Source organism: Acipenser ruthenus, chromosome 15 (genome assembly GCF_902713425.1).
Source record: "Acipenser ruthenus chromosome 15, fAciRut3.2 maternal haplotype, whole genome shotgun sequence".
Taxonomy (NCBI): domain Eukaryota; kingdom Metazoa; phylum Chordata; class Actinopteri; order Acipenseriformes; family Acipenseridae; genus Acipenser; species Acipenser ruthenus.
The window spans coordinates 34,114,758-34,137,779 of record NC_081203.1 but is presented as its reverse complement, the minus strand read 5'-3'; the positions used below and the strand labels follow the sequence as shown (position 1 = coordinate 34,137,779).

The following is a 23,022-nucleotide window of genomic DNA, read 5'->3' as shown; positions in this document are numbered from 1 at the left end:
AAAACTAAACCCTAGAAAAACCATTTACATTATCTTAAGGTACTGGTTAAAAAAAAGGGGGGGGGAAGAAGGAACGAGAAAAGGCCGTTCTGCCCATCAAGGCCCGTCCCTTGTTAGCACAGCATTCTCCCCTACTGGGTGGTCTAATTTAACAGCACAGAATCTAGTCTCCTTTTAAGTGTTCCCAGTTTCAGATCCTACTATGCATGCATTTATAACTCTGTGTAGAACACTACCATTCTAAAATCAAGCACACAGTTTGATAAACGCCATGTGGACCCAGTACCTAGTTCCAGGCCATGCAGGGTCTAGAAACATTAGCAGTACCTTTTTTATCAAGAGTGCTCATTTGATCTTGGGCGTCCTACACTAACACTTCAGTGCCTCCTCACGCTGGGATGTTGGTGTGACAAATAGCTTCAGCAGATAACACTGCAATAAATGATAGACAAACTAATATGACAAGACACATTTGCTAAAGTAACCCAAGTCACCCACACTCGCACTCGTTTATTTATTTTATTTAACCCTCTGGCTGATTCACCTTCCAGATCAGGTTTCACTTAACATAAATTAAATACTTAAATCATAGTCCAATGCAAACAACATTATCTTTGTGCTGGAAGCCGGCTTTCTTGAACAAGAAAAAAAAAAAAAAAAGGAACAAGATCATGAAATGCAAATTCCAACAAAAAAAGCAGAGAGTGGGTGAAGCGGAGCGGAGTCACAAGCCCTCATCTGCCCACTTTGCCCAGCCGGTGGTCGGTCTTGGGGTCGGCGATGATGGCCTGCACGGCCACGATGGCCTCGTTGATCCGGTTCTGCAGGTCTCTCAGCTCCTCGATGTGCAGCAAGCGCAGGATCGCGGCCGCCTCGTTCAGAGTGGCGTCTGTGTGAATCACAGGGAGCGAAGAGTCAAAGACAACGTCCCTCCCTGACTGCAACACGGCTTTGTGTTCTCGTGAATCACAGTCTGCCTGGTTCAGACTTGAATGCCTAAAATATTTATTGTTGCTTTGAAGACTGCGTTCACGGAGGGGGCTAAGGCCTTGGCAGTCAGTTAGCAGACAGCTTCCACACCAGTGCATTCCCCGTATACAGCACTGTCACCTGTGTGGAGCAACAGCTGCCTGTCTACACTGACTGAGCACTTTCACACTGAGCCACCAAGAGGTCATTAAAAAGCAATCTGATCAAGCAAAACACACAAACAAACTAACAGCACAGGGAACCCCACCACATGCAATGAAAAGAGACAGCAGCAGGGACGCTGCAGTGAGGGGATCACCTCGGGAGTGGAGCGCAGAGCAACAGTAAACGGTTAATTGCTGGAGAGGATGCGTTTGCTGTTTGAAGCGGGTGCCTGTTTCCTCTGCAGCAGCTGTTGTGTCTGCGAGCGACTGGAAGGAAGTCACTTTAACCCTGGGAGGGCTGGCACCATCGTCCACAGTGAACACGGGACCAGAACAGACCCTGCTCAAATCTGACAGTGATTATGGGGCCTGCTCTGCAACACTACCCATCAAACAGAAAAACACATCTCGATATTTCTGTTACATAGCATATAGACAGAGGCAGGGCTCAGGGGAAGGGATTTCCCCCGGGGGCTACACATGTTACTACAGCACACTAGAAGCTAAATGCCAAGGGCAAGATTTCAGTCCAGGTAACTTCTCAAACTCCAGGCTGTCGTTGACAGCTTGCCTTTCTCCGGAAATAAAAATATAACAGTCTCCGAGTCATTTTTTTTTTTTTAATTGCTTTTTTTAAGTTTCATGAAACAATTGTCGCAGTACGGTACGGAGGGAGAGGGCGTCGTCAGTAACCGGATAAACTTCTGATAACTATTTCTGTGACACTAACAGCCTGCCTCGTTTTAATTCCAGCTGTCACACTTCTGGAAACAGCTGGCTCTCACGGTTCACTGTTTTGTTTTTAATTCCTGTTCATTCAGTTGGAGAATCACGATGGGAGTGTTGCTAAACCTCCCTCTCCAATCTGAATGGGAGCTGCAATTTGCTATGAAATTAATTAAAAAAAATAATATTGGGTGGATTTGATCTATCTCTAGTACACCCTGCTGGGATAAAGCTACAGCTAGATTTTTTATTCTTTTAGTTTTTTACGGCACTGAGGAATCACCCTGGATTGCAACAACCACCTATTCATAAAAATAATCAGGGCTAGTGATCACATGTAAATTATTTTCATTAATATATATAAAATACAGATTTGCAATGGATATACTGATTATGCAACAAATCAGCAAGGCTGTAGCGCCCCACAGTGGCCAGTGATGTAAACTCTGCACATCTTCTGAAGATTTGCTCCACACTCTGCAGCTTACCTCCTGTATCGAAGCCAAGCAGGTGCTTTTCCAGGGCGACCGGCAAACCCTTCAAAAGAAAAAAAAACATCATCATACAAAACAGGTCCCTCAGCCAAGCAAACAGACTACACACAACGTGCATGACCTCTGTCCCTGCATTATCATCATGAGGAATAGTTATACGACTGATGATGCCTCATTTTAACATGTTATTTAAGTTTGCAAAAGCACAGAGACACTAGGATATGATCAGCCTATACTCTGCTGGAAAGCCACAGCTGGATTTCTGAGAGCATTTCACAGCACTGGGAACTCCCCAGGACTGCATCAGCCACTTGTTTTTAGGGATACTTCAATACTGACAAAATATACTGTCTAAAATTCTTATTGCCCAAAATGTACATTGTGCCAGTAGACCACGCATTGCAGAACGCCTCCAAACCCTCTCTTACCTCTTTGGACCTGCCTGCCTTTGCTATGGCTTCTTGAGTCAAGCGTTCCTGAACCAGAATTCGAATAGCCTGCAACCAGACAGCATGGAGAACATACTTTAAAAAATAAAGTCAACAGTAACACCCATTCACCCGTCACTCATTCTCCAGGCATGAAATGCGGTGTGCTTTCCCACTGAGACCTCCCGTCTTAACTCCGAGTACTGGGTCCGATGTAGTTTGACACACACACACCACTCACCTTCAGCATTACCAGGTAGTCGTCATGGCGTTGGATCTGAAGGAGATTGGCTAGAGCCAACACACCTGCCTTAAAATCAGGGTTATTGACTGGAAGACAAAGAAAGCACACAAGTGAGGCTGAGCGATGCGATGTTTTTCTTAACGCATGCTTCTGAACGCTTGAAGGCCAGTAAGGAGTGCACTCACTGTCCAGGTGGATGAGTGGGTCCGACTGGGTCCGAGTGTTATCGACGGCTGCGTGAGGCTGGCAGTTCTTGTATTTGTCCGCTGTTTGGAAAGCAAACGCACAGATTAGATCTCCAGGAAATAACTAATGTACAGTACTGCCGGCTTTGTAGCAACAACAAAAAAACTGTTTAAAAAGCAATATTGACACCTAGGCAGAGGCACAAAACTAGGTGGGACCAGAGGAGGCAATCAGGATGAACAGTGAACGATATCTGGCACATAATCGCCACCTCTGTGCTTGAGTAAGAATGGAAGGGGCCCTGCAGCACTGTACAGTATGCAGCTATAATGGTACAGTGGGTAGAGCTGTAAGACAGAAGGAGCCATATTCATAAAGCATTCACCTCTGTGATCATTTTGCACCATTTGTTTTGTAAAATGGAAAAACTGTTACAGAACTGGCAAGAAACCACTAAGCAGCTCTTACACTGGGCAGAGGGAGAGAAGAGGCGATACCGTACCATTGTCTCCATACTCAAAGCGCACTGCGAGGCTCAGCAGCCAGTCCACAGCCTCCTGCCGCTCCAGCACAGTGAAGGGGCTGGCAACATCCTGCAGGTACTGGAAAACAAAAGGGGAGGAGGGAGCGACTAGGGGATCCTACCAGTACTGTACTGAGGAGCGCAACACGATCAGCATGCATCCCAGCCCAGTGGAGCTGCACACTCTCACTCACACACAGGCAGACTGGCTCAGCATGCATCCCAGCCCAGTGGAGCTGCACACTCTCACTCACACACAGGCAGACTGGCTCAGCATGCATCCCAGCCCAGTGGAGCTGTACACTCTCACTCACACACAGGCAGACTGGCTCAGCATGCATCCCAGCCCAGTGGAGCTGCACACTCTCACTCACACACAGGCAGACTGGCTCAGCATGCATCCCAGCCCAGTGGAGCTGCACACTCTCACTCACACACAGGCAGACTGGCTCAGCATGCATCCCAGCCCAGTGGAGCTGTACACTCTCACTCACACACAGGCAGACTGGCTCAGCATGCATCCCAGCCCAGTGGAGCTGCACACTCTCACTCACACACAGGCAGACTGGCTCAGCATGCATCCCAGCCCAGTGGAGCTGCACACTCTCACTCACACACAGGCAGACTGGCTCAGCATGCATCCCAGCCCAGTGGAGCTGCACACTCTCACTCACACACAGGCAGACTGGCTCAGCATGCATCCCAGCCCAGTGGAGCTGCACACTCTCACTCACACACAGGCAGACTGGCTCAGCATGCATCCCAGCCCAGTGGAGCTGCACACACTCACTCACACACAGGCAGACTGGCTCAGCATGCATCCCAGCCCAGTGGAGCTGCACACTCTCACTCACACACAGGCAGACTGGCTCAGCATGCATCCCAGCCCAGTGGAGCTGCACACTCTCATGTTTTCCAACGCTCTCCCTCACCCTCTCAAAGTGTTTTGGCCACTCAGGGCTGTGTATGTTCCTCAGGTTCCCCCGGTCTTCTATCTTGTAGTGTCTGATCTTCTGATCCTCGAGCCAGACTATGAAGTTCCTGAACTCTGTCTCGTCTGAAAGGCAGGTCAAAGGGAACACAGGTGAGCTAAAGTCAGTGCGGTTTGCTGCCCTCTGGGGGTCAGAGAAAGGCACTGCAGCTTCTCCTGCTCTGCACAGGGAATAAATACAGTACTTTATCATCAGCATTTATGATAAAACTAAAACTTCCAGCTGGAATCGTTAATAAAAAAAAACATTTAGAAAAAGATAAATAAATAAATAAATAAATAAATAAATAAATAATGAACTGGCTCTCAAAGCAGACTTTTTTTTTGTTAGTTTACTGCACTGTTTCCTTTTCGCTTTCAACGCAACTGAAATATACTTTTTAATCACTTAAACATTTTGTGTGTGTGTCTGTAATTTATATATATAAGCTGATATATATCGTATTGGGTTCTGCGCCTTTGAAGCCGCAGTTTGCGTTCGTGTTAATGACTGTACGCAGACACGTCTGCAGTGGGTGTGGACAGGACACGCCGGGTATAACAGGCACACAAAAACCCTGAGCTGACCACGGACACTTCCCCACTTCGCTGACCGCTCCACTCGTGTACCGTGTCACTCCACTCCTGCACCGTGTGACTCGACTCCGTGGGCCTGCGTGTTATGTTTTCCAGGCTGGCTCATTGGAATCCACACCGCTCCGCTCGTGATCTTACCTTTGCAGTTAAACCCAGCGGGGTTGTGATAATCCAGAGCAGCGAGCTTCCTGCGAAACATCTTCAGACCTGCTGTGGAGATCTTGCACCGCGTTGGTTTAAAATCGCTAATGTTTCAGTCCTCCTCGCCTCACACACATCCGAGAGGCGGGCCACGTTATTACCAGCTCACGCCACGCTCCGTGTGATTGACGGTACAGCCAGCCAACCGAACAGCGCGGTATTTGGACCGGCGTCAGTGAAAGAGTTCGGTGGGCGTGGTTTTCATGTAATGTAACCATAGAGATGATTGGTCGTGTTCTTACAGCTCGTTCTTCCAGGGCTGCTGCGTGACGTCACTCAACCCCACCCACAGAGATCTGTGCAGATTCTGCACAGCCCAGGGCAGCTTTGAAAAGTTACTGCCACAGGGACGAGGCAGAGACCACGAGCAAATACCCACTAAAACTACTGCTGCCCCTTGTTAGTGGAGGCGAACGACATCTTATCATAAGAACATAAAAACATAAGAAAGGTTACATCGAGAGGAGGCCATTCGGCCCATCTTGCTCGCTCGGTTGTGAGTGGTTTATTGTTCCTGAATCTCTAAGCTGCTTCTTGAAGGATCCCAGGGTGTCAGCTTAAACAACGTTACTGGGGAGTTGGTTCTAGACTCCCACAATTATCTGTGTAAAAAAGTGAGATGCAAAATGAAATGTAAAATAATAATAATCATTAAAAAAAAAAAAAATCCCTAGACAATTGTGTTTATTTATTACCTTAAAGTAAATACTACATAAATGAGTGTGTTATCATGGCAAGAAATAATAAAGTAAAATAAAATCAATAAATAAGAATGTCACAGCCTTAAAGTCATAACTTTGAAGTCATAGTGCATTCCAAAGTGTTATCAGGGAATCCTGCGTTGTGTTTTCAAGCGCGTCACTGCGCTGCGCTGCAAGGTTTCGAGACGGCGTTTCTCTAGAAACTGCGTGTGACGTCAGAAAGACGGCAGCCGGCGCAGCCAGCTCTGGGTAACAGAACGCAACCAATGTGTAATCTAGGGATGCGTTTCTGTGACGTTTTGCTATGCTAGCGCTCGTTGAATGGTTCGAACTTCATTGCCTTCCTTGATAGATTGTTCCCCAAAACCGCTGATTCAGGATCAGTTTTTCAGTCGTTCTATAAGCCCCGCCCCTCTTAACGTATTCAAGCCCTGCCTCTTCATGACGGTGAAGAACAGAATAAAACTGACGTCACCGAATACCGCTATTCGAAACTCCAAACGAGCGGGGAACATTTACAGGTGAGTTTATCTGCTTATATAATCATTATTAATGTGTTTAAAAAATAATAGCGTCCATGTATTCATTGCATGGTATGTATTGCACGAACCCAGAGAAGCATTCCATTGTATTTGCTCAAAGATGTCGTGACGTTTCTGTGTTGTACCAATCTGTTGCAGATTATTACTCAGGAAGAATGCACTTTGAATGGCACATTACTAATGCATCACTTGTTTGTAGTGTGCCCGTTTATTAGATCATCCTGTTGCTTCTGTTGTTTTGATTTGTTGTGCATGTGAAATCAAACCACAATATCTCTGATTCACTGAGATCCTCCCACCCTGAGGTCTTCATGCAGGTAGGCGTGTAAAGGATAGAAATGACAGATGTGGAGGTGTTCTAGGAAAGGTGCACGCTGCTGTGTAGCATCCTTTGTAACACATGCAGAGCTGCATTATTCATTCATTAGCTCTCTACCATCCACACAGCCTCCGCAGCGGCTTCAGTTCACTTTGTCATGAAGCGTTTTTGATCAGCGCTGATTACAATACAAAAAGAAAGATCTTGGACAACAGTGTGTGTTTTTATTTATTTATTCATTTTAAACAGATGCAAAAGTGGATTTAAACCCAGTACATTGTTCACATGGTATGGCGTTATGAACGTCAGCTAAGCATCATTCAGAGACTCCAATGGAAAGCTGGATTAAAAAGTCCCCCCCCCCAAACCAAAACACCCCAACAACAGATTTCAACGTGTGGCATGCCCTGCAGGAGGGCTGTTACTGGCACAGCAGTACACGTGCTCTAGCAGGGTTAGGGTTGGGGTTGGGGTTGGGGTTGTGGTCTATGATTCTAGGCGACTGGTCGATTGGTTCACTGGGAAAGAGAAGAGTTGCTGGGGTTGGGGTTGGGTATTGAGGTTGGGGTTGAGTATTGGGGTTGGGGTTGGAGGTTGAGGTCGGGGGTTGAGTATTGGGGTTGGGGGTTGAGTATTGGGGTTGGGGTTGGGGTTGAGTATTGGGGTTGGGGTTGGGTGTTGAGTATTGGGGTTGGGGTTGGGTGTTGAGGTTGGGGTTGGGGGTTGAGTATTGGGGTTGGGTGTTGAGTATTGGGGTTGGGGGTTGAGTATTGGGGTTGGGGGTTGAGTATTGGGGTTGGGGGTTGAGTATTGGCTGTCCTTTCCCCTGAAACTTCACTGTCGAAATGGCAGTAAGAAGTTGTTCTCTGAGCAGACGTGGGACGAACTCCACTGGTTGAAGCTATTCACTGAAATGCGGCTGTAGCTGTTTGTTTCGGATCAATTTACATTTTAATAAAAAGAAAAACAAGGTTCAGGTTGAGCAGGAAATGAGCTGCAGCTTTCTTTTTGTACCACGTGAAACAAATCCTGACAATAAAAAACAGGGCAGACAGGCAGAAAGAAACACACAAAAACTTGGAGGGCTGGCTAGAATGAGACTTGCTGGCTAGAATGAGTCTCTGCCCAGCTGGGTATTTAAGTTTTTACAGCAGAAAAGAAAATGAATGATTTTCCTGATCTGTCTGCTTGGGTTGAACTATGGGAATTAAAAAAAAAAATAATAATACAAGTTGAAAAGGGTACATTTGTCAGCTTTGCCCATTTCCATGCAGTATTACTGTGTTCATCATCATCATCATCATCACCACATTCATAACACTGAGCACGACACAGGGTTTACTCCCTAGCTATCATATACGAAGGTTAAAAAGAGCGATTAGTATCGTTACAAAACAAATTCACACTGCACTGCACTTCTTCTGTTAAATACATTGCGGTAAACACCTTTCATTTCTCGAGCTTTCAAAACTTTTTACATTCTTTCCTAAAAGGCATTTAGCTAACCTAATGAAAAACAAACAATCACAAAAAAAGTGCACAGAACCGAATAATCAATAATTGCCTTGGAAAGCGACCGTCTCGTGAATTTACCATTGAACTAAAGAAAGAAACAAAAAACATACAAAATAATGATACCGGTCCATACAGCCTCCAGGCACTAATCTTCATTAAGCAAATCAATCAGATTTGGAAAGAACCACAGAATGGTTTGTTTTTACATCTCTGTGTATCAGTCAGTGTCAGGCTGCTGCGCTGTGCGCTCTGAAGACTCCCCGATCTGAAGTTTGGATCTTCATCAACAGAAGCCTGTCTGTAAAACATGCACATCTCTGCAGCCTCCACACTCTTTTTTAAATAGATTTTTTGTTTCTGTGCGCGTGGACTGGGAAAGGCGCCCCTGCCACACCATGGGCTATACAAGTGTGTGTGTTGAGAGAGCCCAGCGCCCGCCGGCTCCTCCTCCCCTGCCAGCCTCCCTCACAGGATGGCGCAGAAGAACTTCTTCTCTCTGAAGGGGTTTTCGGAGGCTGGGACGGGCGACAGCAGCGGGTCCTCCTTGGCATGAGCCTCGCAGTACGACATCAGATCAGCCGCTGCTTTAGACACCTGAAACACAAACCATGCGCTATTGCTGTGCACTTTAGGGCAGGGGTGTCCCATCCCGGTCCTGGAGGCTCATGATTCCACTCCTGGTTTAACAGGTACAGTGAGATAATGAGCTACTTCAGGGTCTGGATGGAGGTTTCATTGGTTCAGTTAAACCATTTAGAACAGGGTTGGAACAAAGACCAGGACTGGAAGGGCCAACTGGGTTACAGTTTAGGAGCTGCGCAGACATTTCAGATTCCTCTTGAGTAAAATCACAAGACTTGGCCACCTTTTAACTTTGTATCGTTTAGAAGGGGTAGCCAAAGTTGGCTCTTCCACTCCTGGTCTTTGTTCCAACCCTGTTCTAAATGGTTTAACTGAACCAATGAAACCTCCATCCAGACCCTGACGTAGTTCATTATCTCACTGTACCTGTTAAACCTGGAGTGGAATCTTGAGCCTCCAGGACCGGGATTGGACACCCCTGGAATAAGGACTACAGTGTAGAAAGGCTTGCATCATTGTTCTTGAGTCATGAAGTTCAGACCTACAGCATGGATTATCCAAGCATGCTCAGTGCTAGACAGAGACAGTTATAAATATATAGAGAACAATGCATATGTCTCCCTGTGAGACAGCGCAGAGCTATCCTGAAACACCACAGTAAAGGGAAGGGAAGGTTGAAATCGTCTGTGTGGATGCAGACTGGGTGCCACAGTGCCGGTGAGGGAACACTAGAGGGCACTGTTCTTTAATTCCGAAGCAGTTACGAGTCAAGATTCTACATCAGCCTGTAGAACAAAAGCACTGGGAAAGCACTGGCACAGAGCAGAGTGACAGAATCGGTTTGATTTCTGCAAGCACTGCAGCTGCACACTTCCTTGAGCCAGGGAGCAAAGGTCAGTGTCACGGTCACCTGAATCTTTTGTTAAGCTTAAGACCTGCATCCAAACTGCAAGAGCGACAGAGCAGGGGAAGGGGAGAGTGGAGGAGGCTGTTGTGGTTTGGTTTAGTTCAAGAGAAGGCTGCCCCTCCCCTCCCCCCTCACCCCTCACCTTTATCCTGTCGATGTTGGCCTCCATCTTGAGCTGCTCCACCAGTTTGCGGGCCTGCGCGATGCTGGCAGTGTTGTTACTGGCCATTGAGATGCTAGTTCAGCGTCCTCACCAAACCTGGAGGGGAGGGGGGAGGGGGGAGGGGAGGGGAGGGGAGGGGAGAGAGGAGAGGATGAGCATCGTTATAGACTAGGGATGTAATATTCTGTTTAATTTTCTTTTTTTAATATCAATACTTTATTGTTTTAACAAAATAACATCAACACATTATCAGTTCATCTGCTAGCGTACAATAAACAAAAACACAAATATCACTCCATAGATACCATCAAGTGGTTAAAATGAAAAGGGTCCATTAAGTTTAAATGCATACATGATCATGTGTTAATGTTATACTGTAAGATATTGGGGATTTTTGTAACCATTCAAAAAGCTCAAAATATGAGACAGAACCAGTATCTTTTATTGTCCCAGGAAGGCATATTGAAATCCCAGGACAGCTTCCTCAAAACCAGGAGGATGCAGGTAAACGGGGCAGGTGGCAGTGGCAGCCCTACCCAACACACTTCTCTAGTATCGATCCAGTAAAGAGCTCAAGTGCAAGGTGGGGTCCTGTCATCAACCCACTGAAACACTCGGTGGTGTAACATTCCCCTTACAAACGCTGACCACGGCAAACAATGACGCAGTGTTTTTACTGTGGTAGACTTCTTTAAGGGAGATAGGAATACTAATGAAAATTCATCGACAGATATTCCTGTTCTTGCACCCGACGGGACACTTCCTCCCAAACAGCGCGCTTTGTAGAGATCAGACCCTGCCGGCTGTTTAAATATTAACGTGCAAGCCTGTTCCCTCAAACCCCCTGCCTGCCTGCCTGCCGAGAGTGATCAGAGTGGGCTCGGCTTGGCTCGCTCACACCATTACAGCGTCTCAGAGGGGGACACAGAGCACAAAGACCCCTGGGTGTGCCTCTGCCCTGTCTGCCTGCCTGTCTCGCACTTTCAATTCGGCCCCGCTGGCTTCTGGTGGGGTCCTGCTGAGTTGTGCTGAGGGCAGCCAGTGATATGCCTGTTAGCGGGAGTCAGGATGGCTCTCCTGTCAGAGCTGATTAGATTCACCTCGCTTCCTAACACCAAACAATGCTCCTGTTTTCCAGCTGATTATCCACCCACGCGTTTTTTTTTCTGCTGTTCTCTTTTATGTCCTCTAATACTAACAAAGGCAAGCTGTCGCTGTTGTTTTAAACATCTTCCAGCACCACTGACATAGCCCAGAAGCAAACTGCACCGCAAAGTCAGCAAACCACAGCACCGCATACAAGCATCGTGACATGGGATTGTCTTTTTACTTCCCTAAAGGCGAGGTCATTCGTTTATGTACAGATGTGCGTCTTCGTAGAGGCTCGTTTCATCTCAGTTTCATGAAGCCTCCTCCACTGAAGCACTCAGAATGACCCTGCTGACCAAGCCCTGCCCCCTGCCCCTTCTCTGGGTTAATGAGCACAGCGGAACGACGAGACACAGGCAAGCCCAGCTCGGAGCTTTCAAAGCATAGGGGTGAGACTAGCGTGGAAAACACAAACACGAATCCTATAGCAATCCTGTGGAAATATGAACCATTTCCTGTACGTTTATGATAGGAGTCAGGGGCTTGTAGGAATCTTACAGGGTGAAGGAGATAAACGCACCTTTTACCCAAAGATAAAGAAGCATCCTGCATCAAGCATCCTTAATACGATCAACAGTAACATGGGACAGGTGGGGCATTTCTTGCCCTAAATCTTATTCCCATGAAGAGATATTCACATATTGTAATGTTATCCCGGTGCCAGCTTACCAAGGCTGTTCTTGATAAAATAAAGCCGTACTGATAAAACGTTTCTAGTCTCTAATATGCATGTCACTAAAAACAAAAAGGACAGAATGAAGTGTAGCTGCTGCTGCTGTTGAAGTGCAGCCCTGCTCTGGTGTGGAGAATTGAACCGCAATGCGAGTACAAAGTTCTGGAGCGCACTGTGTTTATAGCACACCATGCAGCCCTGATAGAACTTTGTACCCTCTAGCTCTGAGCTTCGCTTGATTGACACCCTGCACTTCTGCTTTCTCTGGTCTGTATTTACTGATCGCACTGCACCTGCAGGCTGTCCAGGGTGACCTATATATAGAGGAGGCGTACAGACAGGGAGCAGCAGCACCCACTGACTCTGATACTAGCATCTTTACATCATTGCATGATTACATCATTACATCATTACATCATTGCATGATTACATCATTACATGATTGCATGATTACATGATTACATGATTGCATGATTGCATGATTACATGATTACATGATTGCATCTTTGCATCTTTGCATCTTTGCAATACTGGCATGTGTTAAGTGAGAGTGTCGGGACAAAAGCCTGAATTATTAATGTTATCTTCAAAAAGAGAAACACCCAATATTATGATGAAAACGTAAATAATTCAAGCAATTATAACCCTTTTAAAACCTATTGCTGCTCGCAAATCCAAGTTTGTTTTTAGGGTTGGGTTTTTCATTCTCTAGTGCTTTGCACCACCAGCGCTTATTCTAAACAGGAAACAGAATCTGCCAATGCTGCAAAACAAAAAATAAATAAACCCAGAAGAACTAGAAACAACTAGAAACTGTCATTCCAAGTTAAATCGCATGCCTATGTATTTTTGCACATCATCAGTTTTTATTTCCTTTTAAGAAGATGAGCTGTTTTCAGTTGTGGTGGAAGCAGCAGCTAAGCGGGGCTTGCATTTGCAATCCATCACATCTGCCTTCCAGACTCCCCTGATCACTGTGAAGGGGTGCGGCCCAAATCCATCTCTGACATCATGTCTTTTGAGTCCCATACAGAAAGTTACAGGACACCCAGAAGAATCTGAATCTCCACAAGGAGACCGTAAACACTCCAGAAACACGATTACTACTTCCCTTTGACTGACTGCTGGAATATAACCACAACTGAAATCACTGGGGTGAACAAACCAACATGGTCCACACATGTTAACAATTATTAAAGGAGTGGATTATTAGCGTATTAATTGACATGGCAGACCAGGATAGCCTGTGCTAAATGCACAGTATAACCATGGGACAAGCCAGGTAAAACTGCAAAAATACCGTGCAAAAATACCATGGGAAGCTTTTAGAAGGGACCCGAAACACACACACTTGATTTCACAGATAAGATAACTCCTGTTCCCAGGGCTCTTTACCAGTCCAAAGCAGGTGTGGAATATTCATGTAATAATCTGCATTGCTTCCCAGCCTACAGCACTCTGCAGCACTCACACTGCCCCTCTGGGGCTGAGGCTGCGGGGTTTATTCTGCGTGTGTAAGACTGGAAGAACTATTACCTAATAGGACCAGTTTATTAACCTGATGTAAGCATGACTCCTGTCGAGAGCTGTAAACCCTTCACTTCAATAACCTTGCAAAATACAAAGCTAGAGCTCCCCTCTGTATTTCACTATGCGCTGTGCAGATGGGTTCATACAAAGCTAGAGCTCCCCTCTGTATTTCACTATGCGCTGTGCAGATGGGTTCATACAAAGCTAGAGCTCCCCTCTGTATTTCACTATGCGCTGTGCAGATGGGTTCATACAAAGCTAGAGCTCCCCTCTGTATTTCACTATGCGCTGTGCAGATGGGTTCATACAAAGCTAGAGCTCCCCTCTGTATTTCACTATCCGCTGTTCCACTATCCCCTGTTCTCACTTCTCTTTTCTGCAGAATTCAGCACATCGCAACATCCTTTCTCTCAGTAAAAAGGAGTCCTGCCGAGCGTTCTCAGTGTTCTCAGACACTCACACACACACACTGCACAAGCTGCCTCATTTCACATCCTCTAATGAATTACTTCTCATCTTCAGATTGAATTGAGGGTGTGAATTAATCCATCCGCCCGGCCGGTCCCACCGGGAACAGAATCAGGAATCTAGGTGTGGAAATTGCTTGGATTGCAGCCGTCGTTTTGAGATTTGTTGTTATTCTGACAGACAACCTAATCCAGGAGTGCTTTATTGTTTGTTTGTTTGTAGCCCCTCCGGTCATTCACACCCAATTCTCACAGGGAAAGGCGAATCTCCACCACTAAAACAGATGAACACCGACAAACACACTTCTTATAGTTTAACCAGGAAGAGAACCTGCATCTCTGAAGGTCTCCTGGAAGACAGCAATACGTCACACCAGAGCTGAACTCAACAGAAACACAATGAGGTCAGGACAATCAAAACAGAGAGCGAACAGGCAGCCAGGCAGGCAGGCAGACAGGCAGGCAGGCAGAGAGACAGACAGACAGACAGACAGACAGGCAGGCAGGCAGGCAGACAGGCAGACAGGCAGACAGGCCATTAACACTGTCGAATGTTAAACTCACACACCTGCACTCAGCGGTTGAGTGCTGCTCTCTTGCAATTTAAACACAGCATCATGTTTACTCAGATACACTGGCTACAGTCTCGGGAGAGTTAGGCAGGCCGTCAAGAGGAGTTTTTAAAAGCCTTTCCACAGGCAGTACCACCTGGAAAGTGTTATCACCACCCCCCTGTAACACTGTATCACAAACAGGATTGTAGCACAGCATACAGCGCTGCTGGTGGCACAATGCTGCAACTGCAGCTACCTTCCTGTGTGTGTGTGCCTTGTTCTTTTCCAGATACTATTGTGCTGAAGCAATGCCAGTTCATTTTTCTCAAAAGCGTTATTGTGCTTCTATTATGGCATTAAGGCATGACGATCTGTCCTACACCACAGAGCCAGTACCAGTGCTAATCGCTACCAGGCAGAGGCAGCACCACTGTCCATCCTCACAACGCGTAGCTGTTCATGTGTCTGTTTTATGAACAGTCAGCATATCGGTCCGGGTCGGGTTAGAGTGAAGTCATCGGGGGGCTTGTTTCCAATTCATACATTTATTCAAGGAAACATGTGAACACATCTATATTAATATGGATTATGCTAAAACCATAGCACAGTGAAATGCACACGCAGCCCCAGCACAACGAAGCCCAGAGAACAGGAAGAATAGCCTCTTTCTTTTCAGCGCTGTTGGGAAACGTCCCGGGGTTGTGAACAATGGGGATTAGCAGAGAAGTGAGCGGTTTCTTGCCCTGTTTGCACACAATGGACCATTACAGCCACAGATTCAATAGACACTTTGGGATTCATTGGCCTCTCCACATCCCTACACCTGCTATTGGCTATAGAGTCACTACAACCCTCCGCAATGCTGAGACAAACAGAGACCTCTCCGCACTGTCCTGGGACCTCACAACTACTGTACAGTAACAAAGCCTCCGTCACATCCAGTGCCTTTGAAGCACTTCTCTGTGGGGTAAAAGAAACCAGTACACTGCGCTGTCAGTCCAGTGGCTCTCAGCTTCCTCAGACTGGGGTCTAAATCATTCAAACGAGGCTGTGGTCTGGGTACCCAGGTTACGAAAGCAGTGTCATTCTGAGTGGCTCTGTTGAGCCAATAAGTTATAAAGCATTTCTCTCTAAATCTGACCTGGATTTGCTTTGAGCTCGTCTGGAGAATCCTAAATGCCAGGACTGAACAGACTTCCTCTCTGCTGCCCCGTCTCCTCTCTAATGCCCCGCCTCCTCTCTGCCTCTGTACATGTAGAGTAGGAGGGGCTGGCAGAGTTACAAAGTCTCATTGCACATGATTTCCGATAGAACAGACTAGTGATGTGCAGAGAATACCAGGCGGGGTGCTTATCCACTGCTAGCTCCGAGGGCTCAGGGTCCCACAGCGCTGTTTCAGGGGGGAGGAATCGGAAGCAGGTTTGGGTCCCGGAGTGTCTCAGCGGTTCAGAGTGTCTTTGAAGAGAGCTGGAGCTGGAGGAGCTCATTGAATTATAATTCCCTGAGTCTGGGACAGATGGCAGGGTGTGCCCTCCCTCTTTAAATTACCAGCACAGCAGTAGAGAGGTGGGGGGAGCGGGGAGCGCAGAGGGAGGGATTGAGCGGGGGTGTTCTCATTCATTTATTTAAAAAGTTTAATCAGGCTGCCCACTTGAGAAAAAGAAAACGTTGCCCTGCAGACCAGGGACGAGCGGCAGCAGCTGTTTAATTAATATTGACGTTATTAATTAAACACGGACAGGATAAATGGATGGCCGGACAGACAGACAGATTGAAGCAAAACATTGTTTGAAAGGACATGGCCGTGGCTATCTGAAGCAGGGGAAGTCAGTTCATTGGCTTCAATCACACCCAGACAACACCACTTTTTACGAAGGAGTACAAACAGTTGTGAGCAGATCAATCAGTAATCATCCAGGAACGCCCGCGTATACAAGAGCCTCCCAAACACGATTCAAATATTATACAAGAGCCTCCCAAACACGATTCAAATATTATACAAGAGCCTCCCAAACACGATTCAAATATTATACAAGAGCCTCCCAAACACGATTCAAATATTATACCAGAGCCTCCCAAACACGATTCAAATATTATACCAGAGCCTCCCAAACACGATTCAAATATTATACCAGAGCCTCCCAAACACGATTCAAATATTATACAAGAGCCTCTCAAACACGATTCAAATATTATACAAGAGCCTCCCAAACACGATTCAAATATTATACAAGAGCCTCTCAAACACGATTCAAATATTATACAAGAGCCTCCCAAACACGATTCAAATATTATACAAGAGCCTCTCAAACACGATTCAAATATTATACAAGAGCCTCCCAGACACGATTCAAATATTATACCAGAGCCTCTCAAACACGATTCAAATATTATACAAGAGCCTCTCAAACACGATTCAAATATTATACAAGAGCCTCCCAAACACGATTCAAATATTATACAAGAGCCTCCCAAACCCGATTCAAATATTATACAAGAGCCTCCCAAACCCGATTCAAATATTATACAAGAGCCTCCCAAACACGATTCAAATATTATACCAGAGCCTCCCAAACACGATTCAAATATTATACAAGAGCCTCCCAAACACGATTCAAATATTATACCAGAGCCTCCCAAACACGATTCAAATATTATACAAGAGCCTCTCAAACACGATTCAAATATTATACAAGAGCCTCCCAAACACGATTCAAATATTATACAAGAGCCTCCCAAACACGATTCAAATATTATACCAGAGCCTCCCAAACACGATTCAAATATTATACCAGAGCCTCTCAAACACGATTCAAATATTATACCAGAGCCTCTCAAACACGATTCAAATATTATACCAGAGCCTCTCAAACACGATTCAAATATTATACAAGAGCCTCCCAAACACGATTCAAATATTATACCAGAGCCTCCCAAACACGATTCAAATATTATACCAGAGCCTCCCAAACACGATTCAAATATTATACCAGAGCCTCCCAAACACGATTCAAATATTATACCAGAGCCTCCCAAACACGATTCAAATATTATACCAGAGCCTCCCAAACACGATTCAAATATTATACCAGAGCCTCCCAAACACGATTCAAATATTATACAAGAGCCTCCCAAACACGATTCAAATATTATACAAGAGCCTCCCAAACACGATTCAAATATTATACAAGAGCCTCCCAAACATGATTCAAATATTATACAAGAGCCTCCCAAACACGATTCAAATATTATACAAGAGCCTCCCAAACACGATTCAAATATTATACAAGAGCCTCCCAAACACGATTCAAATATTATACAAGAGCCTCCCAAACACGATTCAAATATTATACAAGAGCCTCCCAGACACGATTCAAATATTATACAAGAGCCTCCCAAACACGATTCAAATATTATACCAGAGCTCCCAGCAACCCCCTCCCCAGACCTGCAACAATCTGGACCTGAGCTCCCAGCAACCCGTAACATTCATTCCAACACCTGAGCAGAAAACTAGGGCAGGTTTTTAAAGCTGAACTTTGCAAAACAAGAACTGAAAATTAGTTTCAAAAAGCACGGTGTGGTTTTTGTGTTAAGCAGAGATGCACAGCCCAGCTCAAATAAACTGAAACTGTACCGCAATTCTGAGCAAAGTGCACACAGCTCTTAGTGCTGCACGCTCATTACAAAAACTACATTGAAACACCCAAGCAGCCTTATGGGAACTGGACATTTCCTGATTGCAATCATCCCCTGAATCATTAGCAGACCGCAGCATTACCAGCCAGGGCTACACATTTTGCACAGCTGTTCTGAAATGGTGCAAGGTCATATTGGCATGTCAGTGCGATACCAATGACCCATTCCAATAAAGCAGCCCATGTACAGAACCATTGCTGTGTTGATAATGGACATGGTGTGATGTGGAAAGGGTGGTGATGTGTTTCAGCTTCTGTGTTCCTTCTGAGATAACACTGAGTCGTGTGTATGCCCTGTGTTCTCTCATCTCCATTAGCTGCACAAGCATGCACGCAGGGACTTCACACAAGCAGTAGCACAGCAAGATAAACCGCAAACATCTGTGCAAGAAATAACCGTGCTTTACTGAAACAACGCTGCACACGCCCCGGCATGCACAGCTCAATTAATAAAAACACAGAAACAACGCTGCACACGCCCCGGCATGCACAGCTCAATTAATAAAAACACAGAAACAACGCTGCACACGCCCCGGCATGCACAGCTCAATTAATAAAAACACAGAAACAACGCTGCACACGCCCCGGCATGCACAGCTCAATTAATAAAAACACAGAAACAACGCTGCACACGCCCCGGCATGCACAACTCAATTAATAAAAACACAGAAACACAAGCCTGCGTTCGTTCATGCTGTGTGCTGTGTGCTGTGTGCTGGGACTGGGTTCTGCTCTATTAGTATCAGTGGGCTATGTGCTGCAGACACCCCTGTGCTGTACATCAAATCTACATGAGGTTTCCCAGGTTAATGTTGGGCTTATTTCTCCTTGATCGGGATTTTGATAATACAGCAGAATGTGACGTGACGAAAGAAATTCTCAAATGAATACACATAATAAAATACACATACAAATAAATGAGGCACTGCATCGCCTCTTTCAAATATACTGCACAACGACATAGAAGAAAGAAAAAGAAAAGGGATTGCTGGGTTTTCCATTCCTCTACCATTCCCTTCATTCTCTACCCACCAAGCAAGATACCACTAGCAGCTGCTACTACTTCATCACACACACACACACACAGTCACAGTGTGTCACTGATAATGAGAGAGAGGACACACGCACACACAGTGTCACTGATAATGAGAGAAAGGAGACACACACACACAATGACTAATCTGATCTCCATCACAAATATAAAAAGCATTCATTTCTGTAACCGGTTTGCAATGGGCTAATATACCATATGGTCAACACCAGTGTGAATCCCATTCCGGATTATATTCTAGATGGCTGCACATTTAAAACAGTACAGCAGACCCACGAAACAGAACAGGAAAAGCAAGCAATGATGTGTTCAGAACAACACAGAGAAACAGCAAGAGCTACACTGGAAGAGAGACAGAGAGTGATCGACTAGACATTATAGTAGGAGGAGCCCCCACCAGTATGGATTTGATTCTAGATTCTATATTCTACATTGTGTACGGAGGGAGGATGCTGGGATATAAAAAAATAAAAACAGACAGAACCACGAGAAAAACAATAAGTGGAAACAAATATCGTCTAGAACAAGGCTAAACCAGACGCACGACCAGATATGCGCTGCGTTCTGTTCATTTGGGTTTTTTTAAAAATGTATTTCTTACCTTTTTCTTAGCTGCTGTCCTCAGAGCTGCTGTCCTGTGCTCCTGCCTGCTCTCTCACCCGCACTCACACTGGCTGTGTCTCTGCTCGATCGCTGGCTGGGCTGGAGTGGGCACTGGTGCTCTCAGAAGTTGTGCAAGCAGGCAGCTCCGAGCTCAGATCAGTCTCCACCCAGCCTGCCCTTTATTCAGTCAGCAACAGTCAAGCTGCGGAAACAGCACAAGACCACACCCCCCCCCCCACCCCCTCCTCAGCTGAGCTGTGCTGTATCCTGCCTCCCCACCTCCCCCTGTCTCTCTCTCTCTACTCTACAGCCTCAGCCTCTCTCGTGGCTCCAGTCTAACCCTACCTCTGCAGTATGCACTTGACTCGTCTACAGCTTCTACACAATAGTCTTTTCTTTCTGGTTTGCTCAGCTGTTGCCTCACACAGTAGCCTCTGCAGCCTCTTCTACGGAGAGGCAAACGACCTCAATTCTTTGTCCTCCTCTCTCTCTCTCTCTGCTCTGCTTCTACAGCACTGTTGTTTCCAGCGAGGCTTGATGACTTCCCTCTTGTTTTTTTCTTCCCTCTCTCTATCAGGGCTCTGCTCTCCCTCTCTTCCTCTGCAGCCTGCTTGTTCTCAGTGGGGTTTCCCTCCGTCTCTGTTTCTGCGGAGATCCCAGCTCTCCCCGATCCCCTTTGCTCCGACCTGAGCTGCAGGAATCAAGAGGTTTAATCTTCAGGTCGGCTAACCACAGAAGATTAACCCCCCCCACCCAAAAAAAAAATTATAGGAACAAAAGACCAGCAGCTAGTGTACTTTGCACACAAAGAGCCCCACATACACAGACACACAAGTGCTTCTCTCTTTACTGGTCTTTACTAGGCACCCAGCAGACAAGGTTTACAGCAAAGAGATTCATTTAGGAGAGGAGACCACAAACACCCCCAGTAATGGCATTTGCTCTCTTTTTATTTGTATTTGTTTCCTGTGTTTGTTGTTTTTCAATACTGCACCAGTATATCCTGGAAAAATTGATTGCTCCTTTGTGTTGCCATGGTGATGGTGAATGACCGATTTCCTATGCAGAAGCACTAGCTGAAGAAAGGAGAGAGAGAGAGAGAGAGAGAGAGAGAGAGAGAGAGTGAGTGAGTAATCAGTGAGAGGGAGAGAGAGGGAAACACAAAAAAAAAATTGAAGGAGTGTAAAGCCTGGCCTGGGACTGGCTTGTCAATAGGCCAATCACAACACAGCTGTGTGGGTGCGACTCACTCCAAGTCAACCAGTCTTAGTGCATGTGCAATAAAACTGAATCACAGCTGCTATCCATGTTTTTTATCCTTTATTTCATTCATCTCTTGTTGCAGAGCACACTGTGCCCCCAGGTGGTGAGATGTTGTTATTGCAGTCTTTTACCAGGACCCCTGGGACACTGGAGGACGTCATTGTATTCTTCTTGATGTTTGGATGTCTCACTGGAACACCCTGGCCAGGTGTTGCGATGCACGATCATAACCCCTTTTTAACTGCGTTTCTAATCAGTAAGAAGCGCACCCCCACACGCCTGCACGCCGGAAGCTGGCCAGCCTGTTCTCTACACCTGCGTCAGTGGATCTGCCTCGCTGAGGTTCCGGTGCAGTTTCAAAGATCAAACACCAAGAGGAAGTGCGACCTAACTTCCCCAGCCTGCTGCCTGCAGCGCACTCAGCGCGGATAGCATCTTAACACAGGCTTTACATTTCCTGTGCATTCTTCTCAAACAAGAGAAACAAAATGCAAATACAGACGGGAATAAGAATGGCAAATGGTACTGGCATCACCAAAACAGCATGTGAACAACAAAATGAATTCCTGTTTTGCACCCTGAGCTTGAATATGTCGCCTATAACATTTCAACCATCGTGGTGTAACCAATACAAATGACTTCTTCTCAGTCCTATACACTCATTCTTAATTCAATTATTGAATGCACACACCAAGAAGATTTAAAAGAGACTTGGAGGAGACAAAGCATTGTTTGCCTCCTTCCTCTTTTCTCAGGCAGCAACTCCTCTCCTCTCCTCGGGACAGCACAGCATGCTAGTGAATTAGCGCACTGTGCCATCTCACTGCCATGGAAGAGCTTGCTTTTTCATTAACTTTATAGGAGATAAACCACCTATTTGAAAATAAAAGGAAGCAACGAACAGGATTTGAACCCAGACCTGCCAGGTGAACGGCACAGCAGGTTGGTAAATGATCACACAGCACCACTCAGCTCCATGTGAGAAGCTACCATAGCACACATGATCTCATATCAACCTCTTTCTATTATTACTTGTATGAAAAGCACTGACACCTTGCCCCACGTTGTAAAACACAGTATCAAAAAGGGCAAAGTCTGAAAATGAAAGGAAAACACACGCCCCTAACATGGGGCTTGAAGCGACTGCCCTGGGAATCAGAGTCTGCTGCTCTACCAACAGAGCCAGCCAGTGAAACCCATTATTACATTGTGCGATGTGGACCTGGAATCAGAGCCAGCCAGTGAAACCCATTATTACATTGTGCGATGTGGACCTGGGAATCAGAGTCCGCTGCTTGGATCATGGTTCGAGGAAACCTGGGAACTGAAATCACTGAGATACAAACAGAGGACAGTCCTGTCAGAACATAAGAAACTGTCTCCTAGCCTCGCTCAACCCTAATCACTACTGCAAACTGTAGCACAAAGAGTCCCAGCACAATCCACTTAGACCTCCCCACCAACCAGATATACACAATATCACGTACAGAGAACAGAGAGAGCGAGAAAACAGGCATTATTCCTGTCCTGTTTTATTTGTATTTTTGGGGGTAGCATAAAGTTTGGTGCCATCTAGTGGACAGATGTTGTAATTACAGTGGTTCTCTTTCTGTGAAGGTGTTTTTTTTTTTTTTTTTTTTAAATCAATCTATAGCTCATTCTCTAGCATGCAGTGGTCGGCCTGTTTGTTCTGCAGCCGGGAGCTCTGCTCTTCAGATCACTCTGCAGGACTGCGCTTTCAGTCTCTTTAGATCAAACTTTAAACCCTGTGCTAAGCGCTTGGGACGGCAGCTGCATTGAAAA

At 45.9% G+C, this 23,022-nt stretch overlaps 2 protein-coding genes across 2 annotated transcripts; both read right to left on the bottom strand.

Moving 5' to 3' along the window:
* Nucleotides 1-505: 505 nt before the first annotated feature.
* LOC117416487 (RNA transcription, translation and transport factor protein-like) lies at nucleotides 506-5,633 on the bottom strand. Its single transcript, XM_034027599.3, has 8 exons — nucleotides 5,440-5,633; nucleotides 4,667-4,791; nucleotides 3,714-3,813; nucleotides 3,211-3,291; nucleotides 3,023-3,111; nucleotides 2,782-2,850; nucleotides 2,348-2,396; nucleotides 506-889 (listed from the first exon to the last, which is right to left on the bottom strand). The coding sequence occupies exons 1-8, from the start codon at nucleotides 5,498-5,500 to the stop codon at nucleotides 735-737; spliced, it is 729 nt and encodes a 242-aa protein (XP_033883490.2). The 5' UTR covers nucleotides 5,501-5,633; the 3' UTR covers nucleotides 506-734.
* A 1,648-nt stretch (nucleotides 5,634-7,281) lies between these two features.
* Nucleotides 7,282-20,160, bottom strand: LOC131697478 (guanine nucleotide-binding protein G(I)/G(S)/G(O) subunit gamma-2). The gene is made up of 3 exons (XM_058986593.1): nucleotides 19,955-20,160; nucleotides 10,211-10,327; nucleotides 7,282-9,173 (listed from the first exon to the last, which is right to left on the bottom strand). Exons 2-3 carry the CDS (start codon nucleotides 10,295-10,297, stop codon nucleotides 9,045-9,047), a joined length of 216 nt encoding a protein of 71 aa, XP_058842576.1. The 5' UTR covers nucleotides 10,298-10,327; nucleotides 19,955-20,160; the 3' UTR covers nucleotides 7,282-9,044.
* Nucleotides 20,161-23,022: the final 2,862 nt, after the last annotated feature.